The sequence below is a fragment of the Meleagris gallopavo genome, chromosome 2 (assembly GCF_905368555.1).
Source record: "Meleagris gallopavo chromosome 2, MGAL_WU_HG_1.1, whole genome shotgun sequence".
In the NCBI taxonomy this organism is placed as follows: Eukaryota; Metazoa; Chordata; class Aves; order Galliformes; family Phasianidae; genus Meleagris; species Meleagris gallopavo.
In genome coordinates, this window is record NC_139405.1 from 6,840,881 (window position 1) to 6,862,500 (window position 21,620).

Here is a 21,620-nt window from a genome sequence, read left to right on the forward strand (position 1 = left end):
TCGGATTTCAAACATGCTGTCTATTTAAGCACACCCAGGCATTTAGGCCGCACTATCTTGTTCCTTTCAAGACGGGATAAAGCGGTATTTATCACATTCAGGCCACTGAATGGGCCAGGCTGGCCATGCCAGCGGGGCCTCCTTCCCATGCAGCCACCTCCTGTGCCTTCTGCTCTCCAAAATCTGGAGGCAGAACTAGAGGGCAGCTAAGTTAGAGCCTCTCCATGAGCCATTCATGCTCTCTTTGTCACAGGTGATCTGCTGGAAACCTTTGTTGGCAAAATAGGTACTTCTGGAGGGCAATGCTTGTGCTTATACACCGTCGCTGCTGCAGAAATTAGGCAGTGACTGGAAAACTTCTCCCTGGGCTTCATACTGAAACACAGTTCAACGTCATGGCCTGCAGTAGTGGGAGGGCAGGGAGGATGGCATATTCAAGTCTCAATCCTTCCAATCATGAAGGCTGGAAGGTCAGGTGTCTTCAAAACCTGGCCTTCAAGCACTTGCAGGTGAATTGCAGGTGAATTGCAGGTGAACTGGCCTGTGCAATAGGGTGGTCTCTTGGATTCCAGGGAAACCACTCACCTGCACCAAGTCAAAAGCGTTCCCCAGGCTTCAAGGGCTTGGGTCTGTCAGGAATAGACAGTTGTGTTCAAATGAAGTGGCCATGCAGCACAATATGGTGCTCACATTGCACTGCCCATAGCCTGGCCTGGCCATTGTCCATTCTGCAACCCTGCACACACTCAACCAGGAAGTAATGCTTCCTGGTGGCTCTTCAGACCATAAACACTCTTCCTTTGGCTCTCAATGGTGAAGAGCAGAACACTGCTTTCCCACAACAAGCATTTTTACCAGATACAGGAGGTCATTTCTCACTGCAAGCAGCCCTGTCTTGTGATCAACCTGTGTCTGCACCTCTGAAGGACTCAGCTTGAAGGTTTGCACATACTTTCATATTCAATAAACTAATACAATCTAAATATCCATCATATAAGAATTATTTGTACCAAGTTTTATAGACCATACTCTAGTGAAAGTCTGACCAAAACTACTGACTTCTGCACTAGACTTAGATGTTTCACAGCACTGCCTCAAAGTTCATGCGCTTTTCAATAGTGATTAAAAAAAAAGTCTACTAAAATTTTCTTTAAAAAGCCCTTAGATGTTTGGCTAGCAGGAGAAATCCTACATTGCTTAAGCCAAATATTGAACCATTCACTGGCCAACCACAGCTCTGTTGCTTTCTCATTTAACCCCCTCAGAAATCCAAATTGTTTTAGTAACCTTCTCAGTTGCTGGAAAGCAGGATTCATTAAGAACTTTGAGGAGCAATATAATCTATTACAGAGTTGTAAGTGACAAAATGACTTTCTGTAACCTTTCTTCAATGCTGTATGCTAACGTGGAGTAACTATTATAATCTCTGCACCTTTACAGATATACATCTCCAGTTTGTTGTGTACCCACACATCCACCACACTTACTCTACCGAGCAAGAACGGCCTTACACGTGAAGTGCAATTTTCTTACAAGGTACAAACCACCAACTCTCAGAAAGCAGACCCATGAATGCAACATGTTTTTTTAGGTAAAGCAAGGGCAAGAGTGAAAGGAACACGCCACAACCTGCTCATGGACTTGAAACAAGAACTGCCATTTCACACCACCACTAAATGGAGTTGGGCAATCAAAGAAGAACATAGAGGTTTTGAGAGTTGTTGTTTTTCTGTTTTTTTGGGGTGGTGATTGTGCAGTCAGCTTGGCACACTCAGCAAGCTTTGGAGCAATTCCAAAAAGGATTTACAATGACGGAGGTCCGCTTGTGAATCTGAAGTATGGGGCTGAAAAGGACAGGTTTATTTTTTCTTATTCCTTTAGTAAAAAGGCTTCTCAAATATACTTAATAAAAAGTTAATGAGAAACAACAAGGTTGAAAATGAGCACTAGCAAGGAATACTGTTGTGCTTCAGTTTGCACGCATCTCTTAAGGAGATGCACTCCATGTTTCATGCAAGTATTCAGCCCATGACATGAGCAGTAGGAGGTTGTCACTCACAGATAGTATCCATATTTACAAGATACTAAAGGAAATAGTTGCAAAAATATCCTACACAAATATTCATAGATGGAGTAACCTGGACCAGAATAAATTACACTCTGGCATTTGACAAATTTTCTAAGTTTTTTCATTGAATCATTGTACTTTGTTCTCTAGAGACAGGAGCACCTTCTTCTAGTAACTCAATCCTCCTTTTTGACTTGAATTCCCTTCAGGCAAACAACGAGCAAATTAGCTGTCTACACAAAGGTTAAGAACAGCATTGATGAATTCAGGGCGGGAGGGGGGCATAAAAAAACCCACAGATTTTTACACATTTTCATTTGTTCGGCAGCTTTTTACAGATAAAACTAAGGAAACCTGTTCTTCTGCACAATGCAGCACTTCTTAATAAGGTTCACAAAACTCCACTATTATGAGCAAGGTATTTCTGGAGCCGTACATCTATGCTCCATATAAAATATTAAAGAGAAAGCAGTTCATTGTATGGGAAGCAAACAACTTTCCACTGCCAGCTACAGAAGTTTACTTTAAGCAATTGGAAGCAAATATCCTACAGAAGAAGAAAAGTATCTGGTTAAACAGAAAAAACATCCTACTCCAGAGAAAAAGCTTAAACAGTTTGTTGGGTTCTTTTGTTTGTTTTTACCTAAAAGCTAGCCTTGAAAAAAGCTGCTTTTCAGCCATTCTCTACTTTGTTCAAATAAGGGTCTTTTTTGAAACACATTCCCTCCAACCTCAGCTGGAGAGTTGAGCTTCCCAGTCGAGGGTCCCACCAGCTGCGTTCTCCATGAAAAGTCACCACGCACAGCTTCCATAGAGGTAACTTCTCAGCTGGTTTCACTCAAGCTAGCTCACTTACGAAGCAGGAACACAAGAAGCAGCAGAAGGAGCACAGGGCTGCTCTGCCATGGGGGAAATATGCCCAACTAATATCCCAAATGGCCACAAGGTCAACTTCTACAAATCTCTATAGCTCCTTAACAACTGGCTCAATCTGAATGTTCCTCCTGCTCATAGGGCACTCATAGGATTGAGCACAAGCAGCTATAAGAAGCTCAAAAGCAAAGATCAGACACATACTAGGTATAAACTAAGGGATGTACTATCTGTGGAAACAGTTATAGCTGAGCATTTAAATAGGCTTCCTTCCCTCAAAAAGAGTTAAATTGCCCTGGGCCCTGCCTGCATGCTTGCTCCAGAGATGATGCTGTAGATTTCATGTTTTACAACAGGAAATATGTGCCAAGCCCTTGACACTATCCAAACCATTGAAAATTAGATTTTTCTACTGGAAAAAAAACATTTCATTGTTAGCGGAAATGAACCAAAACGCTTATGTCTGTTGAGCTAATCTAAAGCATTTTCTTTTAGTCCAATTCCAGACAAGCCAAGGCCAGCCCAAGCTGCAGTGTGCCCTGCAGGAACTGTAGCTCAGATGCTGTTTGCCCCAAATTCTCTTTTGTAGGACTGGATCCCATATGTCACAGGAGTCATATGATCATAACCGACAGGAGAAAAGTAGCTTAGATGTGGCATGGGCAACTTGAGATTTGTGATCTGTCAAGTCCACAGTAGACATTTCCAATTGGAAGTTCCCACGTGTTCTGTTTCAAGTGAAAAAGTTCTTGTTTGTATGCAATGTATTTTCTTCTGCTTCTGTCACCCACAATTTAAAATAATAGTAGAACCAATACATTCTATTTCCTCTGCCTCTGATCCATCAGGACTATCTGACAATAAAAACTAAGCATGATTAAAAGAAACTTGACATTAAGCTTCCCTTTGCATGCCATGGCAGCACCATACACTCCACTTCCCGAAATTCAGTGATCACTTTATGGCCATCAATGACAGAAATAAGAGAAATAAGAACAAACACCCCCACTATTTCCCTTTTGCCTTTTGACAGTAAGAACATCTCAGCTATCATTGCTGGTGCTTCCAAAAAGCATTCGTCAGCTCACACAACATCATAAAGATCCACTTGCAGCAGCCAATTGCTCAAGCAAATTCCACCCACTGAAACATCTTAATTGGGCAATTAGTGAGAAGATGCCTGGCTTTGAACTTAAGCCACAAATTATTCCTTTATACCTAAAACATGAGGAAGATAATTTTGATTTGTTTTGCAAGGTTAATTCACACTACCTTCTGAGAGAGTCTGTGGGTTCCCAGTGCAGGAGCCTATATCTCACAGTGATGGAAAGGAGGGCAGAGATGAGGGATGGCCCCACGCACCTGGAAGATCCTCTTGCACAGGTGTACTAAAGTCTGATGAGTCAGATAACCACGTGGTTATCATTAGCATTAATAACACTTGCAATCTTGGCTGAACGGATGGCTTTGGGACTCCCCTCACCCAGTGCCAGCATTGCCTCACATGGTCAGGAGCCTCCTTTACTCTCCGAAGACAAAACCCTTTGTTATAGCACTCATACAACCAGTTCAGGAAAACACCTTAACTACAAAACAAGCAGCTGTCTCCATAACAAACCCTTTATGGGGAGAGTGTAGAGAATGAGTAGCATTTTTCTTGTGCTCCTTGCTGCCTGGTGCTCCAAATCCACTCTCTTGTTCTTCCAGCGAAGACCGCCCGCTCTGGAGGGCCCATGACAATAGCAGCGGCTGCTCCTCTGGAAGGAGGTGCAGAAGCCAAAGGGAGATAAGTAGATTTGACAGAGGCAAAGCTCACACCAAATTTTCTTCCACTTGACTGTCCCTCTCCAACACAAAAGGCAAATCTGCTCTGATGAGGTGGTGCTGAAAAAGGGCTACAATGGGAAAAACAAACCTGGAGCCAGGCTCTAGGGCTACAGCCTGCAGCTGGCCGTGCTCGGCACAACAGCGGCAGGCAGCAAGCCCATACCTTGCCTGGTCTCAGCTACACAAACTGGTGTTAGCAACCCCCCATTTGGGTCAGTTGGGATAAAATCTCAGTGCATCCAGGTAGGAGGCATGAACCAGCCCTGATAGGAGACCTTATCACCCTGCAAGGCTGTAGGACCTCCTGGAGGAACTGCAAGAGAGGGGAACTTTCAACCATCCTCAGCTGAGCCACCTTCTCGTTGTGACCCAGGGCTAAGGATCCCCATCAGGTAGCTCAGTTCTTCTGAGTTAGCTCATCCTCTTTGGCTCCAGTTTAACCTGTTCATGACGCTCCTATGTTCTGTCTTCATAAAATCATAGAATGGCCTGGGTTGAAAAGGACCACAATGATCATCTGGTTTCAACCCCCCTGCTATGTGCAGGGTCACCAACCACCAGACCAGGCTGCCCAGAGCCACATCCAGCCTGGCCTTGAATGCCTCCAGGGATGGGGCATCCACAACCTCCTTGGGCAACCTGTTCCAGTGCATCACCACCCTCTGAGTGAAAAACTTCCTCCTAATATCTAACATAAACCTCCCCTGTCTTCCCCCTGTTTAAAACCATTCCCCCTATCGCTACCCACCCTGTTTCCTCTGACTATTACAGCTTCTGGTGTTTTGCTGTTTGTCTTGCAGTGCAAGATAGAAATATAGTTTAGAGTGGTTTGAGGGGTGTTTTTATTGGTTTGTTTATTCCAAAAGCTAAACAAAAAGCAATAAACATCTCAGAGGGCCCCAAACATGCCATGAATGGGAAAGTTAAGTCAAGTCAAGACTTTAACTAGCAACGCTAGACAGTTAAAACCACATGCCTCATTTTTACCTCTTTGTCTTCCATCACTATACACTCCTTGGCATTAGGTACCTCAGTTTACTTGGAATATGCAAACTGATGGGAAGAAAAGAAAAAGCTCCTAGAGCAACCTAGAATTTGAGTATTATTCATGTCGCTACATCTAACGGCATCACCAGCAGGAATCTGTTGTGAGAGGGATGGAGGAAGGGAGGGAGGCAAATTGGCCATCTCCAGGTGATTCCTCTTTTGAATCCACTCCTTCTGAGCCAACACTCAACCAAAACCTCACACAAAGCTAAAAGCAAAGACAGACCTTAGCAGAAAGCCACACAGTGCCTGAAAAAACAAACCAGAACAAAGCTTAAACATCTCCCAAAAAGCAAATCAAAAAGCTTCATGAGAGCAAATTCCATCTGAGGGCACACCACGCAATTGCTGCTCCCATTCTAACACCAACACCTTCCCTGTGTCCTTCCTGTCCATGTGGAATGAGCTAGGAAGGTTTATAGGCAGTGGCTGTGATGTGAAGGAAAAGACTGACTTTTCAAGCATCCTGTAATGCTGGGAAGAGAGAAGAATGGAAAGAAAATGGAAGGAGCAACCTGGAAAGGAGAAAGGAAAAACAGGAGACATTGGCTCAAAGGAGAGTGCTTACCACACCCTTAGCTTTGCCTTCATCTATAGATGTTTGCTTTTATAAATCTTGGAAAAAATGTGGTGCGTGAGCTAAGTAGGCCCCTAGGCAGATTTAACTTGCATGACCTGAACTTATTCTGCAGATCACCATAGGTCTCACTGACCTTGGCAGTGACACAGGGACCACATTTTCTCACGGATGAATTGCTTCAGAATAATTCTGCCAATGTATCAGGCATAAATAGCCCTTTATTTAGCACTGGGCAAATACGATCTCTCCTTCTGCCTCTCATCTCCCCAGACAAAATCTATTTATTAGGATAAGAAAAACCCCACCCTCCATCGAGATCTGAGTACACAACTCGAAGGCCAGGCAGAAGCTTGGCTGCTTTGTGCTTATGGTAATGCATGTTCATACTTTGCCTTCAGCATGATGCAATTGGAAGGTAGCTGGTAAGATCTGTTGCTTTTGATTGGAGTGGTCAGCCTGCCTATCTGTGAGTAAATATACAAGTAACCTCAAACTCAGAAGAGAGGGGAAAATACAGATCAAAAATGGGAATGTTCACCTTCAGCCACTGAAACAGAAAGCACAATCCTCACCTTATAGCACCTAGCTGTAAGGCAGCAAAATGAAGCTGCTCCGAGGTAAGCAGAAAGATCATGTCTCAGTTTTGCAGAAAATCAACCCATTTCAAAGGAACAGGTACGCTTCTCGGAGAAGCGTCAGCAGAGTTGGGATGGTGCAGACCTTTCCATCCATGAGTTTCACTATTCTGTGCCTCTGGTCACTTGAGGCCACCCCACATTGCTCCTGGGCTCTGCAGATGCCCTGCACGCTTCCTCCCCACTGCTAAAGTGGCTATTACACTAGTCGGTACTCTAATGCCACCCAACCTTTAATTGCTAAGGAAAATCAGACTGTAACCACAGAAAGAGCTTTCTGGCCCTGGCTAAGGAAGTATCAGTTTTGAGGTCTGAATAATATCCCTGAAAAACATGAATCAGAGTGGTCCTTTCAAGCTGCGCTGTGATTGATAGAGGTAAGCAAAACTGCAGAAGAGTAATCTGATGAAGACCAGGATGGTTTTGTAATACAGGTATACAGACACTCAGACACAGACAAAAAAGAAAGAAAATACTTGCAAACTGGCATTCAAATTGCCTTGTGACAGTCAAATAAATCCTAGCGAATACTTATTTCCAGTTACTGCCGCTATGAAAAAGAGCCTCTGTAACAAACTCACTGCAAGCTGAGCAGAAAGGAAACACAATTTTCCAATTGTTTGTGGACCACTTGCTTCAACCGCACTGCTCACAGCTGACCACTTCCAACCTGCAGGCAAGGGTCAGTCTCAAACTGGGTCACTGAGGTTTTGCAGGCACAGAAGTTAGTCTCCAGCCACACACTTGCACTCTGCTCCATTGCAATGCTAGAGCAACAGCCACCAGTGCCAGAAGTGGCGATTCTCGTGAGACAGGAAAACACTTTCACAAATATCTGCCAATTATCTGAACAGTCATCAACAATGCCAGCCTCTGAACCGCTGCTAATCACACTGCCATTTTCTATGCAAAACAACTTTGAGTTCTGTAATTTATTTGAGCTGCCTGGCCAGCTTCACCTGCAGCTCGTGGTTTACGCAAATGAGAAGGGAAGACAGAGGTTTTCAGCTATAACCACAGGCTCAAGTTCAAAGCTCAGCTGAAAGCTATCCTTATGTCTACATTGTTTAATGTCTATGGAAAAGACTTCAACACAACAGCCCTATTCACAGTGGAAACGATTTAAGCAGCAACCTGAACAAGTGAAAACAGCCCAGGAGAGGGTCTTGCTCATGCAGCCATGTGGAAGCTTTCCTTCCTGCTCACCTCTCAGAGGTTTTCTGCAAGGCTGAGGTTGCATATGAGCATGCAGGGAGAGGTTCAGCACAGTGGTGCTGTTTCAATTTGCTCAAAGACAACACAGGTTTCTCCATCCCATGGTGCAGATCGGAAGCAGCACGTAGGTAAAGGGGCTGAAGACCCAGAGCCTAGCTTTCCAACACCCCACGGTGATCTACGCAGGTTGCAACCCATGGATTGCAAGCAGAATTCCCTGCTTGCACATCCCTGGAAGCACTTCACTCGGCTCCATCCTGGGGATTTCCCTTGAGAGCCATCCCTCCAGATGCCAGATAAAGGCAGTGACAAGGTGCTGACAACGCCTGTGCTGCTGCTGCCAGTCTCCTACCCTCCCTCTGCCCCAGACTCCAGAGCTGGCTCCAGCCCCAGGCTCTGCACTTGGAGCTTTGCAAGGATACAGAACCCTGAATTCTGTGTTTCTCGAGCACATCAGGAGCACTGCTTATAATCTGGAGATATATGGGGAAATAGAATCCAAAGGGAAGTTGCTCATCTTTGATATGAAAATAAGAGTTCAACACATTCCCCATAGAAATCATAACAACAGCAAAAAACAAATGCAAAAGAAAACCCACCTCATCTGCTAGTGAGGATTGCAACAAATACAACCACAAAACAAAACGGATAAGTGAGCCTTTTGGAATGTGTGTTAGCGTGCCTAAATGGACTGAAGGTGAATCTTGTTAGTTAGGGGTGGAAACGGGTTTAACTCCGGTTTTACATTTAAAAGCATCCAAGGGAGGGAGGCGGAGAGCAGTGCCACCAGCTGCAGTGCCCAGTGGACAAAGGACCCCGCGTCCCCCAGCACAACAAAGCCACGACCCGGTGGTCTGCATGCTGCTGTTCCTCCTACGTGAACTCATTTCATTTCAAGGTTTCATTCATGGGGTCTTTCATCTCATGAAAGGCCACCATGGAGTTTAGTTGAAAGCTGTGAGATCCACTGCAAACTCCGTTCCACGAGCCTGGGTTTTACATTCAAGTCCCCAGCTCCTAGAGGCACACAAAAGCCCTCCACCAAAACCCACAAGTGGAGCAACAGCGTCCGGATGGTAAAGTGAGCAGGAATCCTGGCTTTCCAAGAGGTAGGCATGGAGACACAAACACTGCTTCCCAGGAGTTACGTTAAATAGATACCTATATTTACACATCTTTTCTTAAGCCTGTCAACATTTCTGCCCTATTCATATTTGCAGTACTGACCAGCAAAGACAAGAGTTTCATAGGATGGCAATGCCAGAACACCGAGGAGCTGCAGAGGAGACGGTGCCACATGCAAATCCAGTGCCCAAAACCAACCCCTGCTCTTTAGCAGCACAAAAAGCTTTACCCGTGCAGAGCAAGAAGTTCCTTCCCAAAGAAACAAGGAGCCTGACACAGATGCACCCCTCCTTGCTTGAGGCATTTCAGTTGGGCAGTGATGTTTAGCAACAAACAGTGGCAGTAAGCCTTCGCAGAGTGCCTCCACAGGCAATGGAGAGAAATAAGAACTCTCCAAAGGGAAATCTGGGATTGGGATGACTAAAGGAACATGCAGACGACCACTAGCTTTGAATACGGTGTAGAAAACTTGTGAGCAGCGAGGTTCTCAAGGAAATGCTGGATAACGAGGACAGGATATGCCTACCTCTGCTTTTAAACGAGATCTGGATGACGGGGCCCCTTCTAAAATTACTCAGGGTGGAAAGGCTCAATTTAGCATCCATCTATTACCTTATCATGAGGATACAACCTCGTGCTTCCTGCCACTGGGAATATGCAGAACTCTACTTCTTATCGTCACATCAGAATTAATGTCTTCTTCCTATTTTCTCTTATTTACAAAAAAATGCCCTCCTTGATAAGTAGCCAGCTGAATTTATGTCTTACCAAACTAAATTTAAATGCAAGAAACAGGAAGCTTTTACTTGGAAACTGGAATTCCAAGCACTCGGTGGCAAACAATGAGCTGGGGAGATAAAGATGCAATGGAAATGGTGGGGGACAGACCTGACAAGCTTCCTGCCCACGCTGCCTCAAGAGCATGTGTCCCACCGTGATAGGAGCAGCCACACTGCCCGCTTTTATTTTGGTAATTGTATTTGTTCCTGTGAAAACCCCTATAAAAACAAGTCGGAAGAGCAGACAATAGTCAGCCCGCCATCTCTTATAGCCAGATCTTTTACTTAACACTTTAGCACAAGATGCAATCAGCGGATCTTTGTCCATTTATACAATTCTCCCTGCTGCACCGAGGATTGTATTACACTCTCAAGCATGTGCACCAGCCAGATCCCAGCATCAAGCCTTCCCCATCACTTCAGGAGATTGATCTGATACTTGAAAGCACATTTGCTATTATCTACTACAGCCCTTTGGAAATGACATTACACAGATACGGGGGGCAGGCAAATATTGCCGCTCTTTTATTATTCCTGCCATTCGCTCGCTTGTAATATCTGAAAAGTTCCCAGGTCAATGGGATTACGTTATCTGCCTCCCCGGGCTTTATCTCCTCCCCGCACCCCACAGGTATCCATGTCAAAACGGGACTCTCCGGCGGGGGGTTTCTTTGCCTCGGGTCAGCCTCAGGTCAAGCTTTTCACCGCTTGCTAATGCAAAGCTTCCCCCCGGCCCTCAAACCCCCCGAGTCCCAAAGCTGGGGGGCCAGGCAGCGCCCACCCCACAGCCGGAGCGGGTCGATGGCTTTCACCAAACGGAGCCGCTTGGCTGAGGCTGTATCCCCACACTAAACCTGAAGGATGGGAGCCTTTTAACGAGTTAGGAGCAACTCAGACTATATTTTTGCCTACCGGAGCAAAGATCAATTTTTACTTAGATTGATTTTAAGATTTACATGCGAGAAATGGAGAAAATTGGATCAAATATATACTAAAGCAAATTGTTGACTCCCATGAAAGCCAGTAAAACCAAAACAAATTTCAGAGATCTCATCTACCAGCACCTGAGGTTTGCTTTATTTCATTATTTCGTATACGTTTACGGAGCAGAAATTTGCTCAACTCTCTTCCAGTTTTCTTCCTCTGAAACAATAAGCCTCCCCGCAGAATATTCTGTACTTGCATATTATCACCAGGATGGCATATGGCAAACTAGCAGCAGGCAGTTTATCTTCATCCTCTTTGCAAGCTAAAATTAGCACCACGCTTTTGCAAGGCTATATGATGCATTCAGAGCACTACGATACACCTAATACAGCTTCAGTTCTGTCCCTGGCGAATCTCCAGTGGTCAAGTGAATTGATTATTCATTTTAATTGAATATTAATATGGGTAATAGCAAGTTTGCATTTATCAGCTCGCGAGGCGCTTTTAAGCTGAATGCTGCCATTTCACCCACACCAACCACAACAGTAAATAAGATTAATGTATTAGTAACATATAGAATTTCTTTTAATTTGTGTGAGGCAATTTTAATTTATATTAAAGCATTATGTATGGAGAGCTGTGCTGCAAAATTGCCTATCTGTGCCTTCTATGTTTTTCAGTGATAGGATATAATGAATCTTGCTGAAGAGATGTACACCCCTGTTACAAGCAACGTGCTCTTCCTGCTCCAGCCTGCATTCCTGCAGATCGGTGTGGTTTGCTTTCTTGGGGTTAAATTCAACCAAGTCACCCACTCTGCATCTCCTGACAATGTGGCTACGTTGCCTGGAATGCTCCCCTCTCTGCTGCTCAGCCTGGCACATTACGGCCACCTCAGGGGTTTTCTGACAGATGAAATCCTCAGCCAGACACTAACACCAGCGCCATTCACTAATTTATATTTTGTAGCTGTAATGCCAAGCAACTTAGCACAACACTTTTTCAGAAGGAAATATGAAAGGTCTTGGAAAAGCCACTACACTGCACAAAGCAGGTTATTTTATCAGCTTTCTTGCCAGGTTCACAGAATAAAGACATATAATAGTGGGAGGAAGTCACACTCAAGCACGTACATGAACAAACATACACAAACTATAAATATTTATACATTGACATTCAAGGACTTTGTGGCTCAAGCTGCTTACTGACTGACAGAACAATCCCCTACTTTTACCTACAGCCTCTTACAGCAACACAGCACGAGACCAGTTCTGTCTGATAGTTACGCTGCAATCACGTCATTATGATTTTGGTTTTTACACAGCTGGTCTCACGTGGAATTTTCCTGGGTTATTCCAGACAAATAAAGAAAAAAAAAAAAAGAGATGAGCAGTACGCTGCACCAAAACCCTCCCCTGGGGCACACTCAGTGCCATAGCCAGGGAGTGGGAGGGAGTCAATGAGAGATGCTTTACTGATTGGGGACAGGAGGAGTAGTACAGCACGGACGAAATGCTGCAATCCCACTGTGAATCTTCTTTTCCACTCCCTGCTCTGATGTTCCAGTGCTCTAAAAGGAGCTTACACAAAGTTTTAAGCCACGACACTTTCCTTGAGGCACTTCAGCTAATATTGACCGCGTTAATCTTTTCCCTTAATGAAGGCTGTCAACGCAAATGTACGTGGGCTACAGCCCAGGGCGCCAGGCAGGAGCATGGTGCTGGCCTTTCTCTGTATTAGGAGCTCTCAGCAAGGCAAGGGGAGCAACAGAAGCTTCTCCAGCCTACAAGCCTGGCTCTATGACCTCCACCTGCTGTTGAGGCAGAGCTAAGTCATGCCTCCTTCCCAGCTCCATCGGGACACTACCAACTCTGGAATATTTTTAGCCTGCATCCATGTGACACTAATTGCTCTTCGAGAGCTGGGCAAAGAGTTCAGAACCAGGCAGGCTATGTCCAGTTCTCCCTGAAGACACACTGGGTCTCCTGGCTGGTCTACCCATTCTGCTCTACAAAGGGTGGCACCTGGGACAAGTAGAGCTACCAGAGCCATCTCCTTCCCATGGCACAGCGTCAGCCACACAAAAAAATGAACAGCAAAGGACTACATAGTAACCAAAAAGGCTACCCCTATTACATTTTTACTTGCTTGTGTAATATTTCTTTTTCTTTCTAACACCTCCACTCTATGCTTGGGCAAAGAGCAACCACAAAAAAGTGCCTGCAAATTCCACGGGAGGTTTTCAGTGCTCACAACTCATTCATGAATTGAAAAAAGAAAAAAAAAAAAAAAAAAAAGCCCACATGCATCGATGCGCTTAGAAAAAGTGATGTCAGCATCTTGTAGCGTTGATCCTATTAATTAATCCCTTAAAGAATGTCCCCTCACCCACAAACATATAATGTAGTGCCAGCTTAATCTTACCTAAAAAAAAATAAAATACAATGCAATAAGATTACTACTCTGACTCTGCTAACTGTTACAGCCCTGCTTAATCCTGTGTTTCTGTGCTCTAACAAGCTCCTGCGACACTGTATGGAGTTTATCAAAGCAGTTTCTGATACAAAAGGACTTATGTTTTAAACAACATAATTCCACAGTCTTTTGTGCTCTCTCTGCGATATGTTTATCCAATGACTTTCATCCCCAAAGAGCTCAGAGCCTATCGCCTGTTCCTGCTGAAGGCTTCGTTTCAGGCTCCATGCTGGAGCTGGGTTAGAAAAGAAGTCGCAAAAATAGCATCATCGAGGGGCGTTAGGGTGGTGAGACCTGTGGGGCTGGGGCTGCTCCCTCCTGTCCCACCAGGAGCTGGACACCTCTTGCCCACATCCAGACAGCAATCTGCATGGGACCGTTCCCAGCTATGGACACACCAAGTTTCCCACGGAACACGAGAAGAACACTCTGCTCCCTCCCTGTAATTATCAAATCATCCTGAAAATGAGGAAGAATTGAGAATCCTCCTTATAGCACGTCGTAAAACAGAGAGGGCTCACGCTCGCATGATGTTGTTGGAGCCGCCTGCCAACAAAACTTTACAAAGAGCACAGGAATTCATGTTTGCTGAGATGTTAAAGTCGTAAAAGGGGGAAACTGTATTTTGTTTTCCCACAGCCTAAATGAAGGTGAACCAAGTAAATTTGGCAAAGAGTGCAGAGTCACATGCCATTTCCCACAGCAGCGTGGTATTTTCCTCTGGGAATAAAACATTTTCCTTAAACTACTGTTTATAACTCTTATCAGTTCAACAGCAATAGAGCCATCAAGTCCAATATCTTGTGGAAAAAAGTCAAGGTCAACAAGTACTTGCATTTTCGTTTATCTTTAGCTGCAATTGCTACTGACATTCAATTGGGTAATAAACATGAGGACTGTCAAATGCTCTCAGCAAACAGGTGATCCAAAAGCTATCACAGGGAAAGAGGCTACTGCCAGGTAATCAAACAATCCTGTTGCAACAATTATGATTGGAGTGTATTCATTTACAGAAGCAATCGCCTGTCAAATTTGAATGAATATTGTCAAAGCTTTCCCATCACCAGGGTAGGAAGGGTGAGGAAACGCAAACTGCAGCGACTTTCTAGTTCTTACCAACAGAAGCACACCAGCATTAGTGAAACACATCCAAAAATGAGTCAATAAAAAAAAATCCAGTAATTATCTTATTTCCTGAATTGAATGTTTTAATAAGATATATTTTCACATAAAATCCAGAGCTGATCGCTCGAAGCAGATGGATCTCGTGTCAGTCTCTTGCAGCAGCAATTGCACTGCAGAACAAGCTCTGGCTTCACCCACGATTCATCAGTTTAAAGGCTTCTCTTCCAACCTTAGTCATCTTTTTTTCCCCCTCTCGCAGCACTTCACGCGAAAGGTACGAAAACGTTTTACACCAAGCAGCCAAATGCCGCACCCTGTTGCATCACTAATCCAGAAACAATGCCTGTTTACAGGTTTGGAGTCACTGCAATGAATTGTTTCTCAAAAGTAGAGGCCATCTCAGGAACATGACTTGGCTTTTTTAACCTCTGATGTAAGGAGGCCAATGACGCACACCAGAAGGTTGCTCTCTGCCTGCATCCCATGGCCAAAGACTCAGTTGATGCCAGCAAGACCGGGAGAAGCCAATGGGGATCGGAACAGTGCCCTAAATATGAAAGTCTGCAGTCTAAATGGGAAGCTCATTTGCTCCAACAAGACGCTGCAACCTACAGGAGTGCACCCAGGATGCATAGGAAAAAAAAAAACAGATCATATCCAAGTGACCTTCAAACTCAAGCACTGCTAAGAGTCGGATATCTTGGGAACCTAAAACCTATTTCTGCAACCAAAATCCCCTTGTCTGCCCCACCCAAGAAGGAAAACAAGATGCTAGGAAGCAGCTCAGGAAGAGATTTAGCAACGTGGCATTTCCCTGCTATCTCACCAGAGGTTTAGTATTCAAGGTCCCATGCTCAGGAACACGTTTGCACCGTGCAGTAACACTTCTGGGGCCTATGCAAGCTGATGGCATGTTCAGCTGAGGGTCAGGATCACATTCTTATACACATGTCTAGGTATGCAAAGACTTATGCATGGCCACACAGACGTCCAATGGAATAGGTATTTTCTAATTGTACATTGCTTGCCCCCAGAAAGATAAAAAAGAAGAAAGACAAAAAAGAAGAAAGACTCCAGCACGTGAAATTTTCTGCTCGGTTACAGGTGGGCTAAGAAGTCAGGAACGCTTGTATTTCCACAGCCACTTCGAAGAGTAAAATAAGCAGTTCCCTAAGCCATTCCCTCTGCTGAGGATGGCTTCAGCCTCCTGTACCCAGCTTTGTTCCCAAACAAAGACTCGAAATCACAGTGAGACGTTTGCCCTGATTGTGAGCTGCTTATTATCTCTGAGGGCTGACCTGAAAAACAAGTCGGTGCTTACGCAGACATATTCAAGTTTCCCCTAAAAGGCAAATGGGAGGGAGGGAGGTTTTTGCAAGGAAAAGAACTGGTTTGTGACTCTGCCATCCACGATTTAGGCAAAACAAACGGCAATGCTGAGTACTCCAGTTAGTTTTGCCAAATCAGAAAGAGAAATGCCAGCTACTAACAGGCGTCGGGAGTAAGTGTGAATGGTTAAATACACCCTGGCAGCAGCGATGGACTGATGCTCAGACCATGTATGGCACATAGCATGTCAAGGCAAGGGCTCTCTTGCAGGTCTGCATGGAAGCAGAGCTCTGCCTGGCCACAGCACAGAGCTCAGCACCGCCAAAACGCGGTGAGCAGCTGAGTCGGGCTGACGAGACCAGAAAAACACACAGAAGAAAGGAAAAAACAGTTTCACGCCCTCCGGCTTCAGAGCAGAATGATAAATTGACATCGTGTTGTTATGAGCGTAATCCTCAGCCACTCAATCACTGTTAAAAAATAAAACACGATTCCACAGAGATAAAAATAATTAATGCTGGTGCTGCTGAAGGATGTGCACCTACACGAAGAGCCTCCAACCCAGAGCCACGGTTCAGGTTTCCTGCTTGCAATTACAAAGCCCGCGTCTGCAGATGCTTTCTTCTTTCTCTTCAATCTCTCATCTCACTCCAAGCAAAGAGGCACAGGTGCATGTGCTGGTCTAAAGCAAACCGAGCGCTGCCCACTTGATGGAGAAACAGGAAAGGCAAATGGGACTGCAGAGCCTCTGAGAGAACACCCACACGGACACCACTCCTTTCAAACAAGCCTATTACGCTTAATTTGGGCTTCACAATATCTGAACCCCCAGAAAAAGCGCAGGGAGCAGCCCCTGCTGACTAATGCTCTGTCTTTTCCAATCGAGGGTCACATCCAGCCCAACCGATCGCATGATAATGGCAGCAGAAAAGGTCAATCAAAGACAAGCCAGAGCTCCCACCGCCGGGCTGACCTTCGGAGCTTGTGACAAATTGCTATCAGTCAATGTCAACTAATGACGGCGGCTCTTTGGCTAATCAATTGTTCTAAAAATGATCAAGAAAACTACTCACAGGACAGCTCATTTTCACATCAATGCCTGTGAAGTATGAAAAGCTCATTTTTTGAGTTTTTAACAAGCTCATAAGTAAAGCAGTTACTTGGTAACAGGGGTCACCTTAGTGAAAAGACAGAACCTTTGTCTGCCTTTTACATATTCTTTTATTACCATATTATAGTAAAAATATGCCATGCCATTACCGTGCCAGAGGGCTACATAATAAAGAAGGTAATCCTTCATACATTTTTTGAGATAAATACTTCTGCGTTTTAGGGACCTCTGTTTGGATGTAAATAACCATCCACACACTGCCCCTGTATTTAAATGCAAAGCAATCACAGCTGACACACAGCACAGGTGACGTGCCCACTTATTATTCATGCAAACTCCATGTGACAAAGCTGGTAGCGAACAGTGCACGGCAAACCCAGCGGCACCACCACAGGATGTTACATCCAGCAGCAGCTGGTTGGTCCCCAAAGCCCACAGCTGATGGGACCACAACTTCACTTGAGCTGCTTCCAGCAGAACTTGGGAACCTGCAAACACCACGAAAGCGAACTCATGTATTGAATAGCCCCAAAACAACAAATGCTGCTGCATGATGGTCTCAGGTTTGAGAAGTGCAGGTACAGCTCTGCTTTGCTTTCCTACAGCCTGTACAGAGAGCATCCAGTCAAAGCACATCTCCAGGCATCACGCTACAAGACGTCTCTTGAGAAAATGCCATGTGCACGCAAACAAATCATTTGAGTCACCTGAAGCAGCAGAGCACAGCCCCCTTCACCCCTCTCCATTCCTCCCCATGCAGATTCCTACCACTAGCATCTGTGCAGCCCCAAATAATCAACCCCAAAACCAGACCACCTAACTATGATCCCCACATCGCTACAGAGGTATTTAAACTTCGGTTTTCATCAGTGAAACTGCAAAGTGGCAGCAGTTTTAGGTTACACCCTAAGCCTGAATTGCCACGGTAGTTTTTCAAATTAAAATTTCTTGCGTGGCCTCGGCCCCTTCTTGAGCCGTCCATGGGCAAGAAATAAAGGAGGCAGGACGACACTTAAGCTCAGCCATAATTGGAAGTATGTGAAAAATGAAGTGTCGGTTCGGTCAATAAAGGGCAAAGGTGAAGGGGAACTGCAGCCCAAGCGCGGAGCAAAATGTGCTCATTAAGGCGCCCAATCCGAGGGCTGCTGCCCACCTACCCCATTAGTCATCGGCCATCTGAGTGCTCCCAGGGCCTGTCCTGGTGCTCTGATTACTTTCTTTTACGCGCAAGGGCGAGCGGTGCAAAAATCGCCACTGGAGCACAACGCAGCTCTCTCGCCCCGCTGCCTGGACAGCAGTCAAATAAAAATGGGATTGCCTTCTGCCCATAGGTTGCCCCAACTCTTGCAAAAGGCCCCAGAACGTTGCAGCCACTGACAGGTTTTGATAAAGAAATATTGCTGCTCATACTTGAAAGAGCAACGATTATGGGAGTTTACAGAATGTTCCGAACCGAGGTTGAGGCCTTCACAAAAAACTAGAAAAGAGCCTCTTCCCAATACACTCAAAGGAATAGGATAGCAGCCCTTGAAACTTTTCTATAATATTATTCTGCATTCCTGTGCTATAACTGTCCACTGCAATGACACAGCACTGGCGTTTTGTATGAGACACTGTCACTGTCCATGCAATAATACAGCCTGCTGCTCGGTGGCACGAGACCGCCAGCCATCTCCCCTGCAGCTCCTTGTGTAAGTAGGGACTTACACAACAGCTTGGAGCAGCTGGGAGTCATTGCTATCGCTAAGTAAATAAATTTACGCATTAAAAAAGACTTTAAAGTGTTTACAGGAAAGGGAGCCTCTCCTGTTTGCAAAGGTTTTGTTCCATGTATTTTGTACGTGAACATAAAAACACACTCAGTGGGGATTTAAAGCAGTGACACATCAAGTTGAGAAGAAAACCTTCCAGAAAGCCCCAAAATAGAACTTGCATATAGTCTGGATTAAGGATCAAGGGAGAAAATCTTCACTGTGGGCCTCGAGCTTTGTTGTCCGTGTGCCCCATGTCCTTGGAACACCTGGAGCCCAACTCACACACTGGGCAGAGCTCTAAGGCTAAATCCATGCTTGTCTTACGCAAGGCAAATATATGGGCATAGAGATGTGCCTCAACAAATGAGATTCCCCCCGAATCTCAGCTTCAGGGTGCTGAGAGCAGACCAAGAGCAACGCAAGGCTCAACAAGACCACCGCTACCCTTCCCACATCCCTGTTCCACAAAAAAAATAAAAAATAAAAAAGGACCACCCAAGAGGGTAGGTGGCCAGAAGGCAGGGCTGGGACCAGGCACCCACTGAGCAGGGTCTGCTTCCTTTAACTTCCCTCTAGAACTGGACCTGAGAGCTCTAGCTCGCCAGTTCCCCTTGTTCACCATTTCCTAAGGCTTCAACGCAACAAGCCTTCCTCACCAAATGCCTCTTATCAGGAGCTGGCAGCAAATCCAGCCTCAGCTAAACTTACTGCGCAGTTTGGGTAAGAGTTTCCACGATGGCTAACGCGCACTGACATCCTACCCCAAAGGCACTCCTGTCCAAGACCACAGCACACACCTTGCTGGGAGTAGGCAGTGATGACAGCAACAAGGCACCAGCTAGGGCTGCACCGCAGACTAACTAAATGCCACGTTTAGAAGAAGACAAAGCCTGAAAGTGTTAAAAAGTACGGAAGGAACCAAGGAGCTCCATTTCCCAAGTGCTGCAGTGGCTCAGGTACACGCCAACGTTTGGTACACGCATGAACACGCGCACACCCGGCCGACAAAAAAGCAGCCCTACCCAAGCACAAAACTCCCTCTAAACAACCACAGCACTTGCTTTTGCAGTAACCTTTCCCCCTTAAAAAAACACAGGGATCTAAAGTCCATCCCAAAAGTAAGAAGCTCTAATGAACACATTGACACCGCTTCAGCTATGGCATTGTGCACAGCACCACCAGGATATATACGTGCACGTACTTGAAAGAAAAAAGGCCCCTTAGATTTATGTTGCATATCATTTTCCAGTAAAAGTCAGAGGTCAGAAGGTTACCAGTTTCTGCCTCAGCTCTGCAGCAGTTTACTATTCCAGGCCCCATTTTTACTAGGCTATGCTTGCGATGAAGTCAGCAACTTTTCTTTAAACAATAAAGTGTCTCAAATACTTAAGATTCTATAAAGAGATGCTATTCGCAACATAAGTTACATCCGCATGTATAAAAAATTAAAAAATACTGGTTTAGTTTAAAAACTAATCTTGTTAAACTCAGACTTTGCCATGCTAATCAGTACTGTTCAACCTTTTTTTTTTTTGGAAACACAATTCCTTTGTTGTCTAACAGCACTTGAATGAAACATGATCATAAACCAGATTTAAAAGTATATACCTATTGCGAGCTCAGAGTCAGCTCCAATAAAGTGCTCCCTTTTATATTCAGATTAAGGATCCTTTTTAAATTTTAATTGCATTAAATTAGCACTAAATCCACTGCAGTTGGTCTCTTCATGAAAAGTATGAAGCATTTAAGCAGAAAAAAAAAAAAAGAAAAAAAAAGAAAAACAGAACTTCAGCTTTTTAAGCTCTGGACCCTCCAAGACAGCACTAGGGACTCGCAGCATGCCCCACTTGCATGGCACTGAGCTCCTTCCATCCTGCTGCATTAATACTGTGCTTAGCTTGGCACTCAAACAAAACATTTTTGCATTCACATAAATTGGAATTGAGTGAAAAATAAAAGCTCTGGTCGGGATTTTGAAAAACGGGCCAGCTAGCATCTTTACACGCAGCAAAGTTTTGATGGCATCTTTAAATATTAGCATGCGTTTCTACAATTTTAATTGCATTTGCTTTTGAAAATTTCATTTTTTAATCCATTTGAATGGGAAAAAAAACCAAAACAAATAAAAACAAAACATAAAGCAACCTTTCTTGCTGCTTATTTTTATGAAGCGTCCTGCAAATTTGGTACATATGTTTCTCTACCATGTGCCTCCTGGCAAGGTAAAAGAACTGAAGATGCCAATGCTTTTATCAGGAGAAGATGGAAAAAAAGTGACAAAAAAAGGAAGCCAGCCCTTTCCCAGCACAAGCCCCCTAGTACCTGAGCACATCTCAAACTTTCAGAAACAGAGGGACTGGTCCCCGCGGCCAAGCGCGCTGGCGGCCGCTCTCCGCAAAGCAAGCGCCAGGGCTCCTTCCCTACCTTGCTCACTGCTGTTGTCCCCACTGTGCGATGTGTGTCCTCCACTGGAGGGCCCGGGGGTTCCCCCGGAACGCGTTGATGCCGTGTCATCGTGGTCTCTGTTCCAGGAGGGCTGCGGGCGAGAGAAAAGGGGATGAGGTGAGGTTGGGATGTGGAACTCATCTCTGCCAGTGCCACGCATGGGTAGAACCCAACACATGCACCCCCAGCAGTTCTCCTTTCAAGGCACAGAACTGCTGTTCCTCGGTTCCAATAACACCCTCTGGAACACATCCACCACCTAAATAACCCTGTGCATTATTACCATGGAAAACAGAAACATCCAA

General features: G+C 45.0%; 1 protein-coding gene across 4 annotated transcripts in view; it reads right to left on the minus strand.

The window, feature by feature from the left end:
- The window catches only part of MEIS1 (Meis homeobox 1), a 93,774-nt gene that overhangs the window by 50,018 nt on the left and 22,136 nt on the right, over nt 1-21,620 (minus strand). For all 4 annotated transcript variants that reach the window (XM_085218764.1, XM_085218763.1, XM_085218766.1 and 1 more), the window contains one exon: nt 21,295-21,406. In XM_085218764.1, coding sequence (XP_085074890.1) covers nt 21,295-21,406 — 112 coding nt within the window. The remainder of the gene's footprint in view (nt 1-21,294; nt 21,407-21,620) is intronic.